This window comes from Ascaphus truei, chromosome 19 (assembly GCF_040206685.1).
Source record: "Ascaphus truei isolate aAscTru1 chromosome 19, aAscTru1.hap1, whole genome shotgun sequence".
Taxonomy (NCBI): Eukaryota; Metazoa; Chordata; class Amphibia; order Anura; family Ascaphidae; genus Ascaphus; species Ascaphus truei.
The window spans coordinates 7,390,208-7,414,156 of record NC_134501.1 but is presented as its reverse complement, the minus strand read 5'-3'; the positions used below and the strand labels follow the sequence as shown (position 1 = coordinate 7,414,156).

The 23,949-nt window shown below is 44.2% G+C and overlaps 1 protein-coding gene across 2 annotated transcripts in view; it reads left to right on the top strand.

The window, feature by feature from the left end:
• Positions 1-23,949, top strand: part of BANP (BTG3 associated nuclear protein) — a 303,313-nt gene that overhangs the window by 276,285 nt on the left and 3,079 nt on the right. For both annotated transcript variants that reach the window (XM_075576425.1, XM_075576423.1), the window contains one exon: positions 14,688-14,831. In XM_075576425.1, the coding sequence (XP_075432540.1) occupies positions 14,688-14,831 (144 nt within the window). The remainder of the gene's footprint in view (positions 1-14,687; positions 14,832-23,949) is intronic.

Sequence of the window (23,949 nt, the reverse complement as noted above, 5' to 3'; positions counted from 1 at the left end):
ATTCTCTGAAATCCTTTGGAGGGGGTGGCAGGAAAGGCGACAGTAAACCATCCCCAAAAACTGCTCACGGTCTCTGCAACAAAAAAAAGAAACCCTGTAACATGTCCAGTAACTTTCCGGTTTGGTCAGACGTTGTAGAAATAAAACGAGGAGTCTATTGATTTACAGTTTGGTATTAATGAGATTTGGAGAACAGTCTTCAGTGTGTTTGTCAATATGAACTCTAATAGACAAAATAGCCGTGGTCAGGCTCTGTGTGTTGGCTTGAGTCCTTGTTGCTGGAATGCGGAGGCAAATGTCATAGCACAGAACCCTTCTGCTGCTGGTGGAGCTCACAAGGCTTTGCATTGCATTCAGTACTGGATTGCGGGACACTCACTGTGGTGCATATACTGTAATATAGAAATAGTTTGCGTCGTAAATAATATACATATGATCTGGATTGCAGTGCAGGTAGGACACACGCGTATATGGTGCATTTAATTCAGCAACTGCCTGCATTGGAGTAAATAGAAATAAGACGTTCTCTCCACTGCATCTTATGAATATTTTCTCTACTGTAGTAAACATAGAAGATATACTTTGCTGTACATTCAGTCCAGCCCTTATTTGTGTTAGAGACATCATCTAAAGCAGATGTTTACACTAAGGTACATTTTATATACTGTACTGTGATCAGTGAGAAACCAATTTAATCATGAATCAGAGTTGAGTCTTAGCCCAAAGTTGGATGATGCCATAGCAGGGGCTTCTAAGATGCAGCCCCTCTGAATAACCTTCTAATATAAAACATAGGCAGTCAGAGCACTCCTAAAAATATGCAGCATTGTAATAACACATATGTAATCAATCTGTTGCAAACACGTGACACCTGAGGGAAAATGGGATCCATTTTATACACTATAACTTCATCTATGAAGGACTCACGTTGGTCCCTAAAAAGCAACAATCCACACCCAGAAACCCATCTAAGTTTAAACTCATGGAATGTTTGTTTCGTGCCCCCTGAGCATTCCCTGCTCTCTTTTTTGTGTGTGTCATTTTCTAGCGTTAAATAACATGCTTTGATTTATCTCTACCTTCTGGAGTTACCATGGTAATCTTTAGACTGCGCTGGACTCTGGGAAGCACTTTATTTTAACCTCACGGATATAATTATGAATATTTGTTTGCATTTTAAAATTGGAAAAACGGCTCTGGGAAGGTCAGGAAGAGGTTTAGTAAAGTAACTAAAAAAATAAAAACGATTACAAATAAAATGGCTGCTTTAAAGTCGAATTTTTGGGGCGGGTTTGGATCGGCCGGTTCCTTTGGTCTATGGATTTCAGCAGATCAATCTCAATAATGGTGATGCGTGTTTGGCGGATTTTTAAATTATTATTGCTAATACACGCCGCGGATTCGCAGCCCAGGGACGGATTTGTAGAATTCAATTCGCGGATCCAGCAATCCGATAGCGGATTTTAAAGCATCCCCAACGAATGTCTGAATCCGCGGATTGAATTCTATAAATCCGTCCACAGTTTGTATCCAATGGCAGGTTTTTTTTTTGCGAATTTTTACACCGTGAAACGGATTTTGGGGGTAAAATCCGCGAAAAATCCGGGAAACAGGTTTGAGCTGATTCGCCCGTCTCTTTAAAAGGCATCACAAAATACAATAAATTTACACTTCGCCAGCACCAATACGGCTACTCAAACTATTAACTACATACACACCCCAAAACACACACAGATAACCCAAACATAATGTAGAATATAGAAAAGGGAGTTGTAACTCAGATGGAATGAAGAAGGCTGGTTAAAAAGACGTCCTATTAAAATCCACTTTTCTCCATCACTCATGATTTATTTCAGGTCACAGGGACCTGTGCTGATAAATTGTTTACACAAGGGCTCACCATATATATGATGTATAGACACCGACATATATTGGTATGCTGAGAGTTGCAGCCCCCGTATAACAGAAAACGAGTTCAATATTATTAATTACACGGTTCCCAGAAAAATCCGTTGACGGCTTATACGCTTCACTGTAAAGTTTCCTATAGGGAATCGCAAACCGCGTGCTGTTATTAATCAGCTTCTTCTTCATTCTTTCCTCATCAAGTCATGATGACTTTTTTGTGTCTTAAAACAAACCCAAGTTTTTTCTTCTTTTTTTTATAACCCGCTTTTTCTACTTAACCTTTTGTCGAGGGGCCCTACAAAGCATAGCTTTGCGACGTACCGTCACAGATGATCTCTCCTCTGTGGGGTCCCCGGCTTTTGCAGATCACACGGCGCCGACTCAATAATGGCGGAAGGAGCGTCCCGACAGCTAGTTCTTCCTTAGGCTGAGTCCCCGCTGGCGCTGAGCGCGCTCATGCTTGGAGAGCGCTCCAGCATGAGCACCGTGGGAAAGGTATAATTTTTTGGTTTATCTAAGCACCAAGCGTGTGTGCCCGCGCACGAGCACGTGCCCACAGCGTGAGCGGGGACTTACATATATCTATATATGTAAGTAACCGTCGCAAGCGCCGCCCGCTCAGCGCTAGCGGGACGCAGACTTACTTGGATGAGTGGAGCTTTTAACAGAGTGCACAAAATCCTGACTCCTGGCAGTAACGTGAAGACGTCGGCACAGCACCGTCCCTATGCGTTTTGTGGCGAAAACCATTTCATCAGGGGTCCCATTTTACCCAATACCATGCTGGTTTTAAATCACGTGGAATCGGATAAAGTGAAGTGCTTATTGATACACATCAACAACTTCTGAGCAGACCTGAATTTTCTTCATTTACTTATTTTGGGACAGTAGCAGCGTAACTTAGTTAGCAACTTAGAACCTGTCTAGGAGGTAGAACAGATGAGTTCCTGAACTGTGGCAGTTGGGGCATAAACCAGGCATACAGATCCAAAAATGACATAAGCTAACATACCCAAGTGGTTTAAGGGTGATGAGACAAGTAGGGTCAGAGCTGCAGTCTTGTGCAAGCACCTAATTGGAATTGCCGTTCTGAATCTGACTACCTAAGGGCAAGCGCACGCACACATGGCGCTTCGCGGCACCGCATGCACGCGCCTTCGTCTGCTGGGCGATGTGTGAACATCCCAGCAGACGGAATGATGGGCGGGCGGGCAGAGGGAGCGAGCGAGCGGGGGAGCGGGCGGGCGGCGGATAAATAAATAATGTAATAAAAATAATGTAATATAATGTACTAATGAGAATAAATAATAAATAAAATAATTAACCCCGATTTCCCCCCCCAGCAATTTCAGCAGCCAATCAATGAAAACGTCTGGACATTAATTGGCTGCTGAAACTGACGTCGCGCTGCTGCAGCCGGGAATCACACTTTTGAAAGACTCCAGCTACTGCAGCAGCGACAACGCCGCGCTTTGCAACCAATGGTAGTTTCAACAATGAACACTACCATTGGCCGCCAGGGGTTGGTGATGAATGCGCGTGCGCACGCGTAGTGTAGCGCTGTGTGTGCTCCAGCCCTTAAGCATACAATCCTGGAACTGGTAGCCTGGCAAAGAGTGGGGAATACTAAGACTGTCATTTTGTAATCACTGTGGACGTGAAACATCATTTGGGAAACCAAAGCTGGTTTACTCTGTGACCTTTCAATAACCTTGAAATAAATGGCTCTTACAAAAATGTAAATCAAAATGCATTACAGTATCATTAATTATTCCAGTGTTGGAAGGACTAGTAGCACATTGCAGACAAATGTGTGGTGAAGCCTCCTGCTTTGAAAAGATTTAAAGCTGCAATGCGGGGTGACTGTATTTTCTTTTTGGGAGGGGGAGGTTTTCATCACCTATTGCAGCTTTCTATTGGTGACCCAGCTGCTATATGTGTAGTTATTTGTGTACGGGAAATAAAAATACGACTTGTGCATTTGCATGTCTGTCAGATCTGCAAGCCTGTCTTTCCCCATTATCGCTTGGCAAACAGTACTTCAACTGCAGCCGGGGATTCTGGGTAATTACATGAAAATGAGCACAGTGAGTCACTCTTTACTTCTCATCCATTTTAGCGTAGCCATGCCTGGCTTGGCTACTAATCTGCCCTCCCTGACACACCGGCCCTGGTAACAGTGCAGGCAGTGTCAGGACCAATCCAGGGTTTTCCCCATCAGCAGCAGCTCCCCTGAGTGACAGGGGAGGAGGTTCACTAAGGCCGTGTTCTGCCCAATAAGGGTCTCAGACCTTGGACCTTCCCCCTCGGTAGGGGCTGCACATGTAAATGTAGGCAGTTGTCTCTCCCTCTTGAGAGAAACTGGTATCACGTAGAGGTGTTCAGGAGTCTGGCACCTTCGGTCCCCTCCTCATCGGGAGGGGGGGGGGGAGTACCACGACTCTATCAGGAAGAGCAAGGACCGCTCTTGGTGAGGGGGGAAAGTCCAGGGACCATCCGGAGGCTGGATGCCTAGTTTGTGCAGTGTTCCAGTGTAACCTGTGTATGCTGTATTGCTGTATTGCTGTATTGCTGTATGCAGATAGAGAGAATAAAGTGTTCCTGTTATAAATATGCCTCGTGAGTGCAATCTATCAGGGGGAGTAGTGTGAGTTCCCCTGCAGGGATTGCCTTCATATTCTTGGAGCCTGCAAGAGATGGAGGCGCTTACACCAATGAGATAAAGATAAAGAACAATCTCCCAGAGAGTGGGGGAAACACCGCTACATTAACATGGACCCCAGGTGGCTTAAGGTCCTGCTTCATGTTGCAGAACAAGCAACCAACCTCGCACTGATGAGACCCAAAAGGTTGAAACAGCTGTCTGTAAGTAGGGTTACTGGCTCTGCACTTCTATACCCAAGGCTGTGATGGAAAGCTGTGTAGTGCGGCAGACATACCGTATAGGAGTCCATGTTAAAATGGACAAGAAGTAAAGAGTGATACACTGTACTCATTTGAATGTCAATACCCAGAATCCCTGGCTGCAGAGGAAGCAGTGCTTGCTAAGAGATAATGGAGAAAGGCAGAGACGTGAGAATGTGCACACACGTGATATTTGTAGGTGCTGTACACTGTACGGTGGAGGGTGTTTGTCACTTTTTTTTAACCACCATAACTTGTTTAATGTCTAGTTTTTGTGTCAAACACTGGCACAAAAAAACTGCAAATATCTCAGGAAGATTGGGGGACCCCAAGCATGAAATAAGATCCAGGCCCGCCCGGGTCATATCATTGTGGATGATGCCTAAAAATATTCTATGTGATATATTTCTGTGCCAGGCATGAGACGCATTGGAACAACCAGCACTGCTGCTCTCTTGAAAAATGTGAAGTTGTTGAACTTCCTGTACACTCCGCACAAACTGCATTTGCTGTTCACTGCTTTGGTTCCCCTCACCTTAGCACAGGGGTCACTTGTCACTTGAAATCCGTCACAAACATTTATAAATAGTAGAGAGAAAAAAAAGGTCTGCGTCCTTATAATGGAGCACAGGAAACACTATTGAAACTGTACTCCCAGCCACAGTGATTCATTTCAGATAGCAGACCGGTGTGTCAGGGCTACAGACAAGCATATAAACATGGCTTGGTCTGGACACAAATCCGGGTTAGGATTCAGAAGTGTTAGGTCTTGCCTTACAAAGAATGCCTTTCTGGCTTTTCCTCCCAGATTATCCATTTCAGAAGTGGACATGACATTATAGGTAGCTGGCTAATTGGATTTTGGCACTTGTGCTTTCTGTTTTGTCGAGTTATGAATCCCCACCCTTTTCTCCATAAATCCTTTTCCAGTTACTGGTAAGAAGGTCACATTACAGAGGTGTTGGCACCTTACCCCCAGGATTTTACTATTTTGGAAACGAAAGGCTTAAATGTGTAAGGTTTTCATATACCTCTACCCAACCTCGGGAATTATCAGCCATTTATATGTCTAGCATAATCTGTACAGTATGTTTAAAATACGCATTCCTGACTTTAATTCCTTGAATTGAATAAATACTGAAAGTCCATGTTGAATCATCTGTTTTTTATAACTGTTTCTTTTTCAGCATCTATCTCCAATGTATTGAGTACTGTCAACCTATCTCTATGTCATCATGAGAACGTAGTCCAGTCCAGTTCAGAATAATTGTGAGACTGAATACATTGGGAATAGAGCCAGAAAACCATGCCCCCTATTCAATATACTGAGACATGGGGTAACATAGAATTAACAATGCATTAAGAGGCAATCCAAGCGGCACTTAATAATAAAACGTTTTGTTTTAATAGCAACTCTGAAAAATACTCACAGAGGTAGCCAACTTTAATGAGTCCTGTAAAAACAAATTTCTTTCTCTGACATTGAAAACCACTGGAGGATTTCACTATGAAATTTGCCATTAGGATCATAAAGTGAGCAAAAAGGTAGTTCTTTCGGGACTCGGTGTGGAGAACAATAAGAGGACTGTGACAATCCGACTCCCTCTGTAACCTTGGGTTGCAGATATAGACTGGGACAGTGGTTAGCAACTTTGTTTTGGTTAAGGATCCCTATAATTCTATTGTGAAATTCTGTGGAACCCAGAATTTCCCAACCGTCTCTAATAGCGCTTCTCAGATCAGATGCAGTGTAAGGCACCCCAACCCTCTCTAATATCGCATCTGAGATCAGACGCATTGTAAGGAACCGCCAACCCTCTCTAATAGCGCGTCTGAGATCAGATGCATTGTAAGGAACCCCAACCCTCTCTAATAGCGCGTCTAAGATCAGATACATTGTAAGGAACCCCAACCCTCTCTAATAGCGTCTGGGATCAGATGCACTCTACATTCTTCTATATTTGGTACAATTTTCAAATGATCTGAAAATTGCAGGAAACCCTTTAGGGGTGGCCAGGGAACACAACGGTCCTAGGAGCCCATTTTGAAAAACACTGGACTGGGACTTGGCTAGCCCACATGCTAGTGTTGCTCTCTCTGCACAGTTCTTAATATTAGGCTTCATATTAACTTGCTTTCGGATGTGTGACCAAGGACCTGCACTGTGCGCCCCACAAGGTAAAATGTTGGGTGCCTCCTAGAATGATGAAAAAAAAAAAACAGGTTCCCTCTAAGAACTTCAACTTCTTTATTGCCAACCACCTCATCAGTAGTGCTATTTATTTATCAAATGTTTTACCAGGAAGTAATATATTGAGAGAGTTAACTCTCGTTTTCGAGTATGTCCTGGGCATAGAGTTATGATGACAAATACATGGTTACAAATACATGGTTGCATTAAATGAAGAGGGTTATACATTATATAAAAGATATAGCATGCACAGTTAGAGATAATATATGTTATAGGCGTATGTAACAGTTACAGATCAGATTAAAATGTGAGACCGCTTTATGCTGCGCTAATAGTGACGGCGACGCGACCGTCGCGTCAAAACAAATGCATTGTCGCTGTCGTCGGCGCTTATAGTGCACGAGATGGCGACGGAGCAACAGTGCTACCAAAAATCAGGTAGTCACTGATATTTGATTTTTTTCAGTGACAGTCTCCCCTTGTGGCCAATCAGGAGCTTCTCCGTGCCTCTGCCCACCCCCTTTTGTGACATCACTGGCCTTGTAGCCAGCGATGTCGCCTAAACTTAAAATATAACTTTCGCAATGGCGACGGGTAACATCATCGATCGCGTCGCCGTTGTCGGCACTACCGGCACTGGTAGTCTCTGTGAGAGTCTCCGGTAGATTGTTCTAGTTGTGGGGTGCGCTGTAAGAGAACGAAGAGCGGCCGGATACTTTGTTGGGTTATTCAACTTTGCTAGGTTGGGTTAATCAGTGGAGCTGTTACTGCTTAACTTGTGTCTGAGCAAAATGTACCATGTAAAAATAAGGATAAAACTAAAACTGTAATTGTGAACTCCCAGCAAAATCCCTTTGTTCAGGGGGGAACGAACGGTGTTGGTATCCAGCATCCTGTGGTGATGATGAACTGCCCTTCACACACATGTTATTGGAAGTGGATAGAGGAGTGATCTCACAGCACATGGAGCCTTGAGCTATTAGATACTATTGGGGTGCAAGGGAATAAATACTAACTTCATTACATTTTAAGTAAACAGCTGCAGCTGCTCAGTCTTCACAGGAGTCTTGTTGGACGGGCACTGACTCTCGGTGGTGCCAAAATCAAAACCGATGAGTGAAATCATAAGCATATGTAGACAATTTTTGCAAGGAGTTTCAGAAGATCTGTATTTTAGGCATGTTATCCAAGGCTGATGAACGGAGGCGATATTCCTATTGGCAGCTATGTGTTGTTCAGTGTCAGGTGTTATGCTGCAAAAAATATATAAAATTAATAAAAAGTCTCCGATAGAGTGTCCAGCTGGAAAGGACAAATTACAAACAGAAACTTTAAGGCAGAATACACCTAGAAAATGCAGCATTCATTCTTTCTGATTAGCTGAGTCGCCAGCGAGTTGTATTTCGTTATTTTTCTGTCCAAATGACCTTTTCATGTAAAATGTAAAAAAAAACGAACTTTCCTATATGTTTTGTTTTATATTTCTGCACTCCTCCTTCTGCAGCTTTACTTCCTGTAGAGTTGTGAGGACATCAATCATGGAAGTGAATGTGATGTTGGAAACTGATGACTACAGACATTGATTTGCCCGTTTTAAAAATACAAAATCTGGCCTAAAAAAAACTTCTAAGAAACATATGTAATAAAACTGTCATTTTGCACTAGAATAATTTGTGTCTTATAGTGTTGCAAAGCTGCGTCTGCCACGTTTTTTGTGTCTGCCATTAATTAATAGAAAAGTGCCTTCTCATTTGAAAAATGCCATCTCAATATGTCTGTAAGAGGTGTGTGCAGAGGTACATTTAATGGAGACCAATTAGGGTGAAATTATATCTTGGATTTATTGCACCTGTTCCTTTAACAAGGCAAAACATACAAAAAACAAACAAAATAAAGGTCTATCCACTTTGCAAATAACTAAACATTTACTCCAGCCCTTTCTAACTAGGTGGGTAGCTAAGCTGGTTACCACCTTAAACATATATACATATATATATGTATAAACAACACAAACAAATTGTAGCGCTAGTAGTGTATGAATATGTGAATGATGATTAGAAGGGTGATATAATGAATAAAAATCTAATAAGAATGTGCGTGATGTGATGAACAGTGAAAAAATTAAAATAACACAGTGAATAAATATGATAAATTATATCAAACCAATCCCAATGTTAATGATGATAAAATGTCCAGTTTCAGGAAAAAAGTCCTTATGGAGTAGGCAAGCTTGTGCAAGAGGTGGGTGAGAGAGAGGGGAGAGGGAGAGAGAGAGGGGTGGGGAGAGGGACTGGGGGGAGAGGGAGAGAGAGAGAGGGGGGAGATGGGGAGAGAGAGAGAGAGGGGAAGAGAGAGGGGGAGGGAGAGATGATGGGAGAGAGAGGGAGGAGAGAAGGGGGGGTGAGAGAGAGGAGGGAGAAAGAAGGGGGGGGGGAGAGATCGATTGATCCGTGGGGGGGGGGGGGGGGAGGGTGATGTGAGATGCAGGGGGGGATGTTTAAACCAAAATCATTACAAAATATATACACATTGTTTATTCAAAAGTATGAGTTAATTATTATTTATTACTCCCACTTCTTTACACGTCTATTTTGTGATTTACCCATCGAACATGTTATCGAGATAGGAGTTCCCCAAAATGTAACAAAATACTTAAAGGGTTCCTCCAAACAAAAAAGGTTGGGAATCACTGCTCTATACACACAAACACACACTGCAGCCCCCACCTCTATACACACAAACACACACTCCAGCCCCCACCTCTATGCACACAAACACCCACTGCAGGGCCTACCTCTGTATTATCGCCTGAAGAAGTTTACTTAGGTAAACGAAACGCGTCGCGACTGTTGTGGCTGGCGGTTTTATTACCCACCATCAGTACACACTCAAGTGTACCGTTCCTGCTTTTTTCCGATCGTTTTTATGCTATCAAAAACGGACAGGCATCCTAAGGACACCTATTGAAGGCCCCGGTTCCTGCACATGTGTGCTACACTCTGCACCACGCTACCACACGTGGAGGACAGGAGAGGAAACAGAGACAGCCCCAGCGCGCAGGTCTGATCTCTCAGAACTGAGATTACCCTTCATATTTCCTATGTGATGCCCTACTCCTGTGATAGACACCAGATCGGGGATTATTAAAGAAATTTTATATGTAAGTTACTAATTTTATTATTTGTTGTTAATACAATATCTATCTCTCATCTTGGTGCGCTTTTGTGTTTTTTCTTGTCCTACCTCTGTATACAGAAACACACACTGCAGCCAGGGTTGCCACCTTCTATTGAAGGCTAACGCGGAGATAATTTTTTTTAGATCTATTTATTATATATTTATTTATCTTGCCTTTGGCTGTATCCTCCCCTCCAAATTCCGTCAACATGGCTGCGCGACGTCACGTAATGCACATTGCCATAACAACGAGCTGCTCCGTGACGTCACACGGCATCAAGTTGACATGACAATGGGATGCATTATGCTGACGAGGCATCACGTGATGCCACATTGTCATGGCAACATGTCACCGCCTGACGTTAGTGTCCTGTTGTCATGGCAACGCAGAGGGGGGGGGGCGTGACGTGATGTACATTGTTTTAAAGTGTCCCGGTTTTTCATTTTGAAAATCTGGTAACCCTAATGGAGTAGTCACCAGGACTTGCACTCACATAGTGGGTAAAAAAAACATTCGTTTGAGACAAATGACGTGCGGGGTCATGTGACGTCACGTTGCCATGGTAACGTGACCCTGCGGCGTCATCTGATGCCGGGTTACCATGATGACGCGTCGCTGGTAGGGAAGGTAAGTGTGTTATAGACGCTTGTGCAGCCCCCCGGCATTTAATTTAAATGCCTGGTGGGAGAGCGTGGGACCTCTAACTGCCGCGCCCCCCCCCCCCCCCCCTCCTACCCTTATGAAAATCTAGCGTCCCAGTTTGCGCACCCCTGGGCTAAGGAAATCTCTGCAGTCCTCTTTCTCCTTATGTCAGCCCAAATGCGAGCTAAGGAATCTCTCCTGTTTCTCACATCAGGCTTTTTCTAAGAGTCCTGATCAGCCAGGTGGAGTCTGGTTGATTGCCTGTGTGCAATTAACCAGCGCACTGCTGGATTTAGACGCAGTTTCTCTCAAACAGTGTTAAGTCCCTGTTACAATGCCCAATTGGGTAAGCAGTAAGACATTACTAAGTAAATATACACCATCTTTCGCTGCACAAAAGCTACCCAGCTTGGTTTACTTTTCGCTACCACATTGCCCTTGACCACAGCTTCCCCCCCCCCCCTACATTTCTTTCGAAGTAACATATACTCTGTGTGTATTTTGTCAGAGCTCTGGTCTCGTCTTGCCAAGGAAAGCGTGTAGTATCTGCGCTGCAGCAAAGGGCATATGTTTGCCATTTATGTGAATGAAGCCATGAAAGCTGAAATGTTCTTTTGTGCCTATGACTAACAAATGGGGTGGGGGTCGGGCGCTTTGCCCCATTTGGTTTTATACATTTTCAGGCCTTTGCGCCATTGTAGCACTAACTATTTTTGTTTCAGCCAAGACAGACAGCTCGCCTTCCTGCACTCTTACTCTTTCACCTACTCTCACAGCGGTTAATACGTTTCAGATGCTTCTTGGTGAAGGTTAAAAGGAAACATTTTACGTTGCGTTGTGATTCTTTCCATAAGCCAATCTTGCTCGGGCGTTAAGCTCTCTTCCCTTGTTATTGTGTTAACTGAAGGTATGCTCATGGCAACAGAGCGCTCTGAATAATTGCACCGTTGGAAATATGATGGGGAATTGGCTGCCCCCCTAACATCACAAATACCTTGGTCAATAAATGGTTGTGGGGTCTGCGTTATGGAATTGAAATGGCATTTCCTGGCTGAGAACTGTCCTGGCCATAAAGGGAACGTTCTGCAATATAAAATTGGCAGATTACATTTCTACCGTACGCACAATATTATCAATATTTCACTCCCAAAAGTGACTTCTTTTTTTTCTTTTCTCGATATGTTATATAGTGATGCGAGTGCCTGTTTGTGACATTAGGGCCACTGATTTAGCCACCTGTGCTGAAGCAGGGATATCCTGAAAACCTTACCAGTTGGTGTCCATTGCGGACTGGAGTTGGCCGCCCCTGCATTAGACTGTTGTCACCAGATATAATAATAGCCTTTGCAGTAGCACCACATAGAGATTGAACCACACTTTATATTTGGGATTGCCCGTATCTGCGGCACGCTGATAAAGCACATGTTCATTTGCCCATTTCGAGTTGAAAGCAGAATTCCCCTCTACTCACCATAAATAAGTGTATAACCAAGGGAGAGCTAGCAAACGTTTGCATGGGTGGTAAGTGCTAGCTACCAGTCCAGGTATCAGCCAACAGCCCCACACACCTACACTACCATATACATATTCTGGAGCTTCATCTAGTTTTAATATGGTTGTATTAATAATTAAATGAGGTTGTAGATGATCTTAATGCAGTACGGTTGGTACAGTGCCCTTTTGGTTTCATAGTGTTCATGCTATGACCAGATAATGATGGGTCCATCATGTATGGTATTCCATGCCTGGACCATAACAGGTCTTTCTTATGTGCTACTTGGCAGCATCCTAGCCATGTCCCTGCTTGAGAGGTCTTCAGTACTTTATGGTGACTGTAAACCCTCGGAACTGTGCAGAAGGTAATCCATCAATCAAGCATTTGATGTAGTTCTATCAATATCAGCACAGATCTTTCATGTGCAATATATATATATAATATCCTATCCCAGAACTCACAGGGGTTCTCTGTTTATATTATATAGTTCTGCTTGGAATGTTCAGTAGCAGATCTGCCTGCTACCTCTGTCCAAGCCAAACACATATGGAGCTGGCATAGACTTTTGATAATGAGTCAATACAAATCTTTGAACTCTCTTTTCTCTGCAAAATAACTGTGAGTGTTGAACCTTAAAGAAGCCTTTCTTATTTGTTTCTTACAAAACGTTTGACCTTGGGTCTCCTTACACTTATATACGTTTCGTATCATGTTTGTTTTCTTAGTAACACTCATTGACATTTGTTCTTGTGACGGGAAAGACGACTGGGGGTGACGTTTTATATAACTCTCTTCAGTGCACAGCAGATCTATTTGGCCTCAAAAACGCCAATGATTTATCTCCGACCTTTTTAATGAAAAACAAATGCTAGACATGTAATTTTTAAATTGGGCAATACGGTAACACTGCTATCAGGGAGATTATAAAGGGAATGTCTCCACTGGGTTGGGTTGTTTATCGCACACAAACACACACGCCGCTGCTTTGGAGAAGGTAAAAGCCGCTGCGACCTGTTCCATACAAGACCTCCCGATCTGTTAATCCCTGCTGGTGAGAGATGCCACGGTTTAATCCCCCCGGCTTTTATCGGAAGCGGGGCCATTAAGTCTGGCTACATCTGTATATATTTATATGAGGAGGTGTATGGTGGTGCAATTACTCGTCAGCCTGTGCAAGTTTGTAAACTGCATGCACTACAGTGCTTTGTAATAAAAGTCGCTTTAACACTCAGGCCTGTCTGTAACTCTGTGCTTTTCAACACTTTTTTGGTTGAGGAACCCCAACCCTCTCTAATAACGCGTCTGAGATCAGATGCATTGTAAGGAACACCAACCCTCTCTGATAGTGCGTCTGAGATCAGATGCAGTGTAAGGAACCCCAACCCTCTCAACACCAACCCTCTCTAATAGCGCGTCTGAGGTCAGAGGCATTGTAAGGAACCCCAACCCTCTCTAATAGCGCGTCTGAGGTCAGAGGCATTGTAAGGAACCCCAACCCTCTCTAATAGCGCGTCTGAGATCAGAGGCATTGTAAATTCTTCTGTATTTGGGACAATAATCAAATGGCTGAGAAACCTTAGGGATGACCAGGGAACCCAAGGGTTCATTGGAACCCCTGTTGAAAAACAATCCTATAACTGAAACAGGTTAACTGCTATAAAGGATTTTGTTTTTGTAGATTGATATCAATCTTTTATCTACTGAACAGCCAAATAAAGGCTGAACTTGAATTACAGATAAATCTCTTTGTAACTAGTAGCAGTGAAAGGGTTACATTTCGGCCTATTTGTGAAGCTCAGTATACACATGCCACTCAGTCTCTCCTGGCAATTTCTGAAAGCCCAGTGGTTGTCTACTCCGGAATTCCACCCCTGTAATCATTACTGTGGTATGCTTATTTGGCTGGCATGGAACATACAATACCTTCTGGAGCCTCTTGTGAATTCTTGTTTAACTTCTGTATTGCTGGACTAAATCGTGATGCAGCAATGAAGTCAGAGTTACAGCAGCTCTGAAAAAATGGAAGTCATCTTTTATGAGCACCAACAATATCCCCCCCCCCCCCCTCTCTACAAACAAATGAGAATGGATGTTGGAGAATGAAGTACAGTATATTAATATTTTGGTACAAGTTTTCGGATATGTACAGGGAAATAAAGTGACTTGAACAAGGTCTTTGCTAATGGACACTGGGATATGTGTGTTGGGTTCACCTGCTTCAATGGCAGTGCACTTATCACGAAGCTAATCTGCAGCCTGTGTGTGGGTAATGGGCTTTATAATGTATATTATTATTATGATCATATGTTTAATGGATATCATATTGTGAGGGGTTTGAGCTTTATCACTGTCTCTTGATGTATTCGCAGGTGCTGCAGGGAGCCCAGCTCATAGCGGTTGCTTCTGCTGACCCATCCTCTGGTGTGGTTGACGGATCACCCCTTCAAGCCAATGACATTCAGGTCCAGTATGTCCAGCTTGCACCAGTTAGTGACTCATCAGCAACAGCCCAGGTGTGTGTATAAGTATCCATAAGTACCTATCATTGTCGAAAGTGAATGGAGCACTGGGGAAAAAAAATCTCTTCTTATTTAGCTAAATGTCATTTATAAGTATAATTTAAGTAAATCTGCCCCACCTTAAAATGACATCTTCATGTTCTGTCATAGATCAAATGGTTATCACGCTATAAAAAATGGATTAATGAGGGTAAACAACCACTGCAGAGGCTGATAAAAATTCATATATTTTTTTTGCCAAGTGCCAATATGTGTGTGCAGTTATTTTATAGAACTTCTTCATATTTTACAAATAAGATTTATCACAGTCCCCAATCAAATTGCTTCATTCATCAAACCGCACAGGTCCTATAATTAAACCCACACTTCACTCGCAGAATGTTCGGAAAACCAGCACTCCGATTCTGTCAGGAACACACTGAACTTGTCACCCAACTCAGCTGTCAAAACATTTCTTAGAGCGTTCTATTCACCGGCGCTGCATGGGGGAGTGCAGTTTCCTCTGAATATTTTAACACACATAAAACCCTGCTTTTAAAAGGTAACAAAGTTGATAGAATCTACCTCTTGCGTGTTAATAGTGTTTCTCACTCGTGTGATACTTGGAAGTGCGACGGACGAGTGCAAGTCTTGGAATCCTGTTTGTGAGATACCCTATTGCTGACACCCCAAAAGGAACATTCCACAAACACTTTATAACATATTACAAAATTACCTCCCAGTACTGGACACAATTTAATTTATGGTGAGTAAAAAAGTGACAAAAAAAACCTCCACCATGCAGTAGACAGCAAATAAAAATACCACTTGTGAACACATTCACATCTCAGACAGGTCCACAACCCTGCCTTATTATCTCTTAGCATACACTGGTTCCACTGCAGCCAGGGATTCTGGGTAATGACATGCAAATGATCACTCGCTGGATATCACTTTTTACTGATCCATTTTAACATGGATCCCTGTATCTTCCAGAACTGAAGAGATTTTGTACAAAAGTCAATGGGGTGCAACTAAACCTGTCCAGCAAAAGGCACACCAATCCGAAATGGTAACCCACAAAAGTAACGTGTAAATAATACACTGCGATATAGTCTTGTTTTGTAGTAAAGAATGGTATAATTGCAAGGCCGCTGTAACCCCACCCTCACTAAACGTGTGCATTGGTATCTGTTTAGTCACTGCCCTTTATTTAAACACAGCACTGTATAATTTTCAACCGCTGAGTTTTCAAGGCCTTCTGTAAACAGCTAACAGAATCGTCACTAAGCTGCTAGGGTCCGTCAGTGCCCTGTTACCCGCAGAGCCTGGCAGGCAGCGGGGAGCGTATTTCTGCCATTTCCCTTGAGACAGGTCTCTTGCAGGGAACATAATGTTGATACTGTAAATAAACTTTGTGCACTTGGATTTCTTTGCCTGTCGAGTGCTTTTGATCTACTGAAATATATGTGTGTGTATGTATGTACACACTTTCTCTAGGTGACCTAATCACATCCCTTGGGTTTAAATATCACCTCTATGCTGACGACACACAAATTTACTTGTCAACCCCTGACCTTACACCTGCTGTACAGACCAAAGTCTCAGAATGCCTCTCTGCGATATCATCCTGGATGGCCCTCCGTCGACTTAAACTTAACATGATAAAAACAGAGCTCCTCATACTTCCTCCCAAACCTGGCCCTACTAACTCCTTCCACATTACTGTTGGAACTACCATCATTCACCCAGTAGCCCAAGCATGCTGCCTAGGGGTCACACTCGACTCCTCTCTCACATTCTCCTCTCACATTCAAAACGTCTCTAAAACCTGTCGCTTTTTCCTCCGTAATATCACTAAGATACGCCCTTTCCTCTGTTGCTCGACTGCTAAAACTCTGACTCAGGCCCTCATTATTTCCCGTTTCGACTACTGTAACCTCCTGCTGTCCGCCCTTCCTGCCTCTCACCTGTCTCCCCTACAATCTATCCTAAACGCTGCTGCTTGAATCACTACTCTTTCCTAAATCTGTCTCAGCGTCTCCCCTGCTCAAATCACTCTCCTGGCTTCCTATCAAATCCCGTATCACACATGCAATTCTCCTCCTCACTTTTAAAGCTTTACACTCTTCTGCCCCTCCTTTACATCTCATCCCTAATTTCTCGCTATGCACCATCCCGACTCTTGCGTTCTGCTCAAGGATGTCTTCTCTCTACCCCCTTTGTATCTAAAGCCCTCTCACGCCTTAAACCTTTCTCACGGACTGCCCCACACCTCTGGAATGCCCTTCCCCTCAATACCCGACTAGTACCCACTCTAACTACCTTTAAGACCCACCTTAAGGCACACTTGCTTAAAGAAGCATATGAGTAGCACTGTGGCAAATACTATACACGATACATAAAGCTTGGCCCCCTGCAGAAGCACTTACCAAAATGCCCTCCTACTGTGTCTGTAGGTTCCTCCTACATACCAATTAGATTGTAAGCTCCTCGGGGCAGGGACTCCTCTTCCTAAATGTTACGTTTGTCTGAAGCACTTATTCCCATGACCTGTTATTTATATCGGTTTATTATTTGTTATTTATATGATTACCACGTGTATTACTACTGTGAAGCGCTATGTACATTAATGGCGCTATACAAATAAAGACATACAGTACAATACAATACAATGTGTATATATATATATATATATATATATATATATATATTTATATATAATATATATATATATATATATATATATATATATATGCCTATAGGGAACTCTGTTTATGGTTTTGAAGCAAAAGGTGGCACTGTGTGCTCATTTGCATGTCATTTCCCAGAATCCCTTGCTTCAGTGGAAGTGCTGTGTGCTGGGGGATAATGGTGAAAGGCAGGGTTGCAGACCTGTCTAAGACATGCAAAGGAGCATACAGTAATATTTCCATTTGATATATACATACAGACACACTCAGACAAACACACCATATAGATTAAAATAAACCCCTTTTTTTTAATCTATTGATCCCGAGACTGCTTTGTTTCTACATTTATTTACATATTATGTCTATATATATCTATATATATATATATATATATATATATATATAGATATATATATAGATATATATATGTAACGGATTTTCTGACCTGGCCTGACCCACCCAATCTCACATTGGCCCCTGTGGTCTAACCAGTCCCCATTACATGGTTGTGTCTGGTGGTGCACCTGTTGGCAACAGGACTCCTGAGTCTCCCGCATGATGTTGTGTGAGGAATGCCAACCCAGACAGGCAGCTGAGGTAGTGTGGTTGAGTCCTACCTATATCCAGTGCAGCGCCTCCACCTCATCAGGATCCCTGCGTCTGCGTGGGGATGATTCTGATGAGGAACTCCTCCGTGGTGGTGCCTTCCCCTGCTGAGTAATTCCAGACTCACACAGTGAAGTGTCTTTATTCAAGGCCATTCTTTATTGTTGCTTGGTATGGGCTAGCTGCCCCTTGCAGCGATTTACTCAGCCGCACATCTCGCCGTGTGATCCTTTCAAAGGTACACCCTCCCAATGGAGTGGGATCCCTCTCTCCCCTCAGGGAGATCACCCCTGTGCCAGGTCCCTGGACACAGTATGGCATTGATAACTTGATGCTGATTGATTTAGTATAGGGCCACTAGTTACAGCACTAGCGCCCTCTTTCCCCAGGTCTCAACGCAGACCTGCTCCTTACTCCAACACTAACTTTGAACAGTGCTGTGCCTTATATCTCCAGGGGGCAGGCACATCTCTGATGTCACTAACGGTGGACTCAGAGTATGTAGCTCCTCCCATCCACACATAGGGCACCTCACCAGGGTGTGAGGGCAAACCTCCATGATTACTGCTGGCATCCCTGTAACTTACCATGCCTTACTGCCAGCAGGAGGAATAACTGCAGACCATTTTACACCATGGCTACATTTATATATATTATGTCTATATATATATATATATATATATATATATATATATATATTTATAATAATGCAAAATAAATAAGCGCAAATAACCAATTTTATAAAAAGATTTGAACAATTTCTTATACCCGATAGTAAATGCCCCTATTAGGATAAGCAATATGAGATAAAAATAGGTAAGATAAAAACAATAATGCGTATAAAAAACTAAAATAACCCATCACAGGCTGATACTTAATGGAGGAGGAAAACCTGTTAATAACAGACACACAATGAACAAGGGACTAACTCAACTCAGCTTGTGATGGGTTAGTTTGTGTGTATATATATATATATATAAATACACACACATACACACACAGTATCCTAATTTTTGTATACTGGTGCTTTACAGAGCGCCCCATTATTATATTATATGTTTGCTGGAGTGTCCATTTAAAAAAATACTTTACCCATAAGACTAGCATTTTGGTGCACATTTTACAGCAAAATGCATTAAGCAGAATGACGTCTGCAATATATAAAGGAAACCCTAATTACTGGTTGTAAAAGTAGGCAATTAAGACCAGCAGAATACTGCAAACAATTCCATTTTCAAAGAGACTGCTTAAAACCTATCTGCGCTTTGATTATACAAGAAATACGTTTACTGTTCACAGAAATGTGTGTACACATGGTTAGTGTTTTGTCTGCGTTGTACTCTAAGTTGTGCTTGATCCCCGTGCTGCTGGGGGAAGGTTCAGCAATGCTTTGACCACTCCTTCAGAAGTGTAGGCGTTCACTTGTGAGTTCAGGGTTACACTACGATGTATACTCATAGCAGGAGAAAGCACAGCGGTGATATGAGGGACACATGCCTCTTATAGATCCAGGCTTCAGGACCCGCTGCTGCTGATGGATTTAATAGCTGCTCTGGGGAAGGGGCTGCAGCTATCTAAAGTTCACTAAGCCCTGCTAAAATCAGCAAAAATAACGTGGTGACTGACATATGAAATATGATATACCTGTCTTGAGGAAAAAATATGATGATCGGGAGCTGGGAGCCTGCAGTCCCTTTTGAACTCTAAAGGCATGATGGATATAAAACTCCATTCAGCTACCAAAACAGGCACATAGAAAATAAACCGTTTTCTCCTCGGAGAGCAATATACTGGCAACTGGAAAAAGCTAAACATTCCCCTTCTGCCTCCCTCCCAGGCCGAGACCCAGTCAAATTCCAGCCCCTCTGGTACCAGTTACACTGAGATCTCCTTAGCCAAGTCTTATTTTTTTTTAAATATTTTTTTTTATCTCTATTGTACTCTCGGTTCTAAGCCAGGATATGTAACTGGTTTTCTGTCTCGGTGAGTGAGAAGCAGCAAGTGAGGGAGACACAAGAGGGGGAAGAGGATGCAGAGCACTTACAAACTAATGTGTTGCAGTATACGGCAATCCTACCTGTCGCTGTGATGCGTGTGCGCATGTGCGTGTGCATATATATTTATTTATATAGTGCCCACAGCTGTACTTGGCGCTTTACAAAAAAAGACAATACTATGCAGGGAATTAGAATACAATAAGTGCAACAAACAAAATCAGACAATTGGAAAGGAAATTCCTGCCCCGGAGAGCTTACAATCTAAGTGGTATGATGGGAGAGTTACAGAGACAAGTGAGGGAATAAGTGCTGTAGATGGCAGTGCTTGGTCACAGTGGTTGGTAGGAGTGACTGTGTGGGACAGAAGCCATGAGTCTGGGCTATTGAAATGCTTCATATAACAGGTGAGTTTTAAGGTTTTTCTTAAAGGTGGGGAGAGACGGCTTGTGTATACTGAGTTTGAGGCAGTTCCAGGGGCAGGAAGGGAAATAGTTTAAGGCGAGAGAGAGCAGTAGAGGGGTGTGGGTGTGTGCGAGCTTGAGCCGGCTGTGTTTATATTTGTCGGACTGAATCTGTGTGAATGTGTGTCCGATAATTTATATACATTAGAGACTCGGTTATCCAACCTAAACGGGACCAATACCATGTTGGATAACTGGAAATGTCAGATAATACGGAAAGTATTGTCTGACAGTTGCGCCGCACCCCCTCCCCACTTACCGGCGGCACAGCAGGAACGGAGCGGCACATGGGTCAGACAGCTGGCGGCACAGCAGGAGCGGAGCGGCACATGGGTCAGACAGCTGGCGGCATAGCAGGAGCGGAGCGGCACATGAGTCAGACAACTGGCGGCAGTAGAAGATGATGTCAGCGGATGGGAGAAGTTGAGACATCGGTTGGCGGGGGCTTCGCGGGGACAGGAGAAGACATGCGATCGGAGAAGTAGCAGCACTGGAGACGGCAGGGGGAGAACGCGCTGTAACACCGGAAGTTGACCGGCGTCTAACTTCGGTTGCCGGTGTCACTGCGCATTCCTCCCCCGCCATCTCCTGTGCTCCTGCTCCGATCTCATGTCTTCTCCTGCCACCGCCAAGCCCCCTACGCCCGCTGTCTTAACTTCTTCCTTCTGCTGACATAGTCTTCTACTGCTGCCATCTGTCTGACTCCTGTGCTGCCCCGCTCCCGCTGTGCCGCCGGTCAGCCTGGTAAGTGAGAAGGGGGGGTAACATGTCGGATAAAATGGAGTGTCGGTTAACCGAGACTCTACTGTAACTAATGTAAAGTTCATTGGTAGGCAAATGCAAGAAGGTTGGTTATAACAGGGTTAGTGCAGCATTTTCTACGAAGTTAGTGCTCATTTTCCTGAGGATGGCCATTTTCTGGCAGTGCGTGTGTTGGAAGGTGCGTTTTTTCATGATACTTTCACAGCGAAAGTGACTGGAAGAGTTTAAGCCTTTTAGGCTAGTGAATTTTACTTGGAATCTGTACAAAAACCTAAATGTAGATCAGTGATTCGTGAGAACTCCTAGAGAAGTGATTTTCAACCGGCGTGGGGTTCCGCGAGCATCCCTCAGGGGTTCCGCGAGCATCCCTCAGGGGTTCCGCGAGCATCCCTCAGGGGTTCCGCGAGCATCCCTCAGGGGTTCCGCGAGCATCCCTCAGGGGTTCCGCGAGCATCCCTCAGGGGTTCCGCGAGCATCCCTCAGGGGTTCCGCGAGCATCCCTCAGGGGTTCCGCGAGCATCTCTCAGGGGTTCCGTGGCTGCATGGGGGGGAGAGCTGGGACAACTCTCCTGGCTGTTCCAGACACGGTGGCACACCCATATAGCAGTGACCCGGCGGCTCCCAAGCTCAGCAACAGCAGCCGCCAGTCACTGTTATATTTCCTCTCGTTGCTTCTACCGTCAACTTCCGTCTGACAGGAGGGAGAGGAAGCATCAGCGGGAGCCGGCTCCCTTGGGCCCCACTCACAGAGCACTTTACACAACGCATTCGTCACAGAATCCTGGCGGCCAATGGTAGTGTTCAGTATTGAAATTACCATTGGCTGCAAAGTGCGGCGTCAGCGCTGCTGCAGTCGCGGGAGTCTTTTCAATCTGTGATCTCCGGCTGCAGCAGCGTGACGTCAATTTCAGCAGCAAATCAATGCATTGGCTGCTGAAAGTGACCAGAGACTCGGCAGCTCCCTACACACACACACACACACACACACACACACACACACACACACACACACACACACACACACACACACACACACACACACACACACACACACACACACACACACCCCCTCTCCGGTCACCGCACACAGGTGCTGAAATTCACCAAGTTTTGCTTCAGTCTACAGAGTATAATAATAATTTTTTTAAAAGGGGAGGGACAACGGGGGACGACACCCGCAACTGTCTGCCACGACCGCCGCGACCCTACTCCTGCAGCTTAAGTACAGATCGCTGGGCTGCAGAAGCGCGCGGTGGAGGCTCGCATGGGAACGCGCTGCCATAACAGGCAGTGTGAGCTCGGCCTTAAAGAGACTGTGTGGGGGGGGGGGGGGGGAGGGAGCAGAGTCTGTGTGGGGAAGGGGGAGTGTGTGTGTGAGGGGGAGAGAGATTGTGTGTCTGTGTGGGGAGGAGGGGGAAAGGGTGTGTGTCTGTATGGGGGAGTGAGAGTGTGTGTGTGAGGGGGAGTCTGTGTGTAAGTGAGAGAGGGAGTGTGTATGTATAGAAGAGAGATGGGAAAATGAGCGTAAGGGAGAAAGTGTGGGGGAGAGGGCGCGTGAGGGGGGAGAGGGCGCGTGAGGGGGGAGAGAAACGAGAGATGGGGGGGGTTTGAGTGGGGGGCAAAAGACAGGGGGCGAGTGTTAGGGTTCCCCAGAATTTCACAGTCGAATTCTGGTGTTCCCTAACCAAAAAAAGGTTGAAAACCACTGCACCAGGGCGTCTCCAATGGGTACAGCAAAAACAATATGTAATGGCAGATCCCTGGCAGTATACTGCGTTCCTGAGCCAGTGTGGGGACTGTACACTTCGTAAGACCCCAAACTTAAACTGTAGGTGGTATAGCTACGACAGGAGTTTCCAAAGTTGCTCCCCACAATGCTTTGCATCCACAGCAGCAAAGCATTGTGGGGCATGACTTTGGAAGCTCCCGCAGTGAGTGACAGCTATACCCCGCATGCTGCCTGCACACACCGAGGGGCAGTGTGGGGGGCCTTATTAAGTGAGTGTTCCCCCCACGCACTCAGGACACTGTAGTTTTGATAGTGTTAGTCATATGAGTCGGCAATAATATTTATTTATTAGAGGAACAAAAATGTTCTAGAAGAGGGTTTACAGTGTAAAAAAGACAAACAATAGTAAATCCTTCCTCTACAAATAGGGTTGTCCCTAATTTAAAAACAGACTGCATAGAGCTCACCCAGACCAGTTACAGAGCGTCCTTCCCCTTGCAAGAGATAGAAACCTGGACCAGCATATTACTGATGTTAGCACTTGAATTTATATTGGAAAGACTTTGATCAAACAACCCATAAAGTTACACAATGAAGAAGAAGAAAAATTCAAAGGAGTTTTATGTATTTCTGGAAGCAGATCAGAAGAACCGAAAAGAGGAAGTAACAGTTTAGCAATTTGCCCAAGAATTTAAAAACAAAGATTTAAAAAAAAAAAAAAAAGTGAGCTTAATGGAATTTTGCTTATAAGAAGTACAGTTATTACAGCAGCATATTTCTTAGGAATGGAGCATCCAGACAGTGATACCTCCTGCTGCTCAAGTTCAGTGTGACTGCCTCACCACCCAGACACAGCAGGATGTGCTAGTAACGTTTTAATGAGGC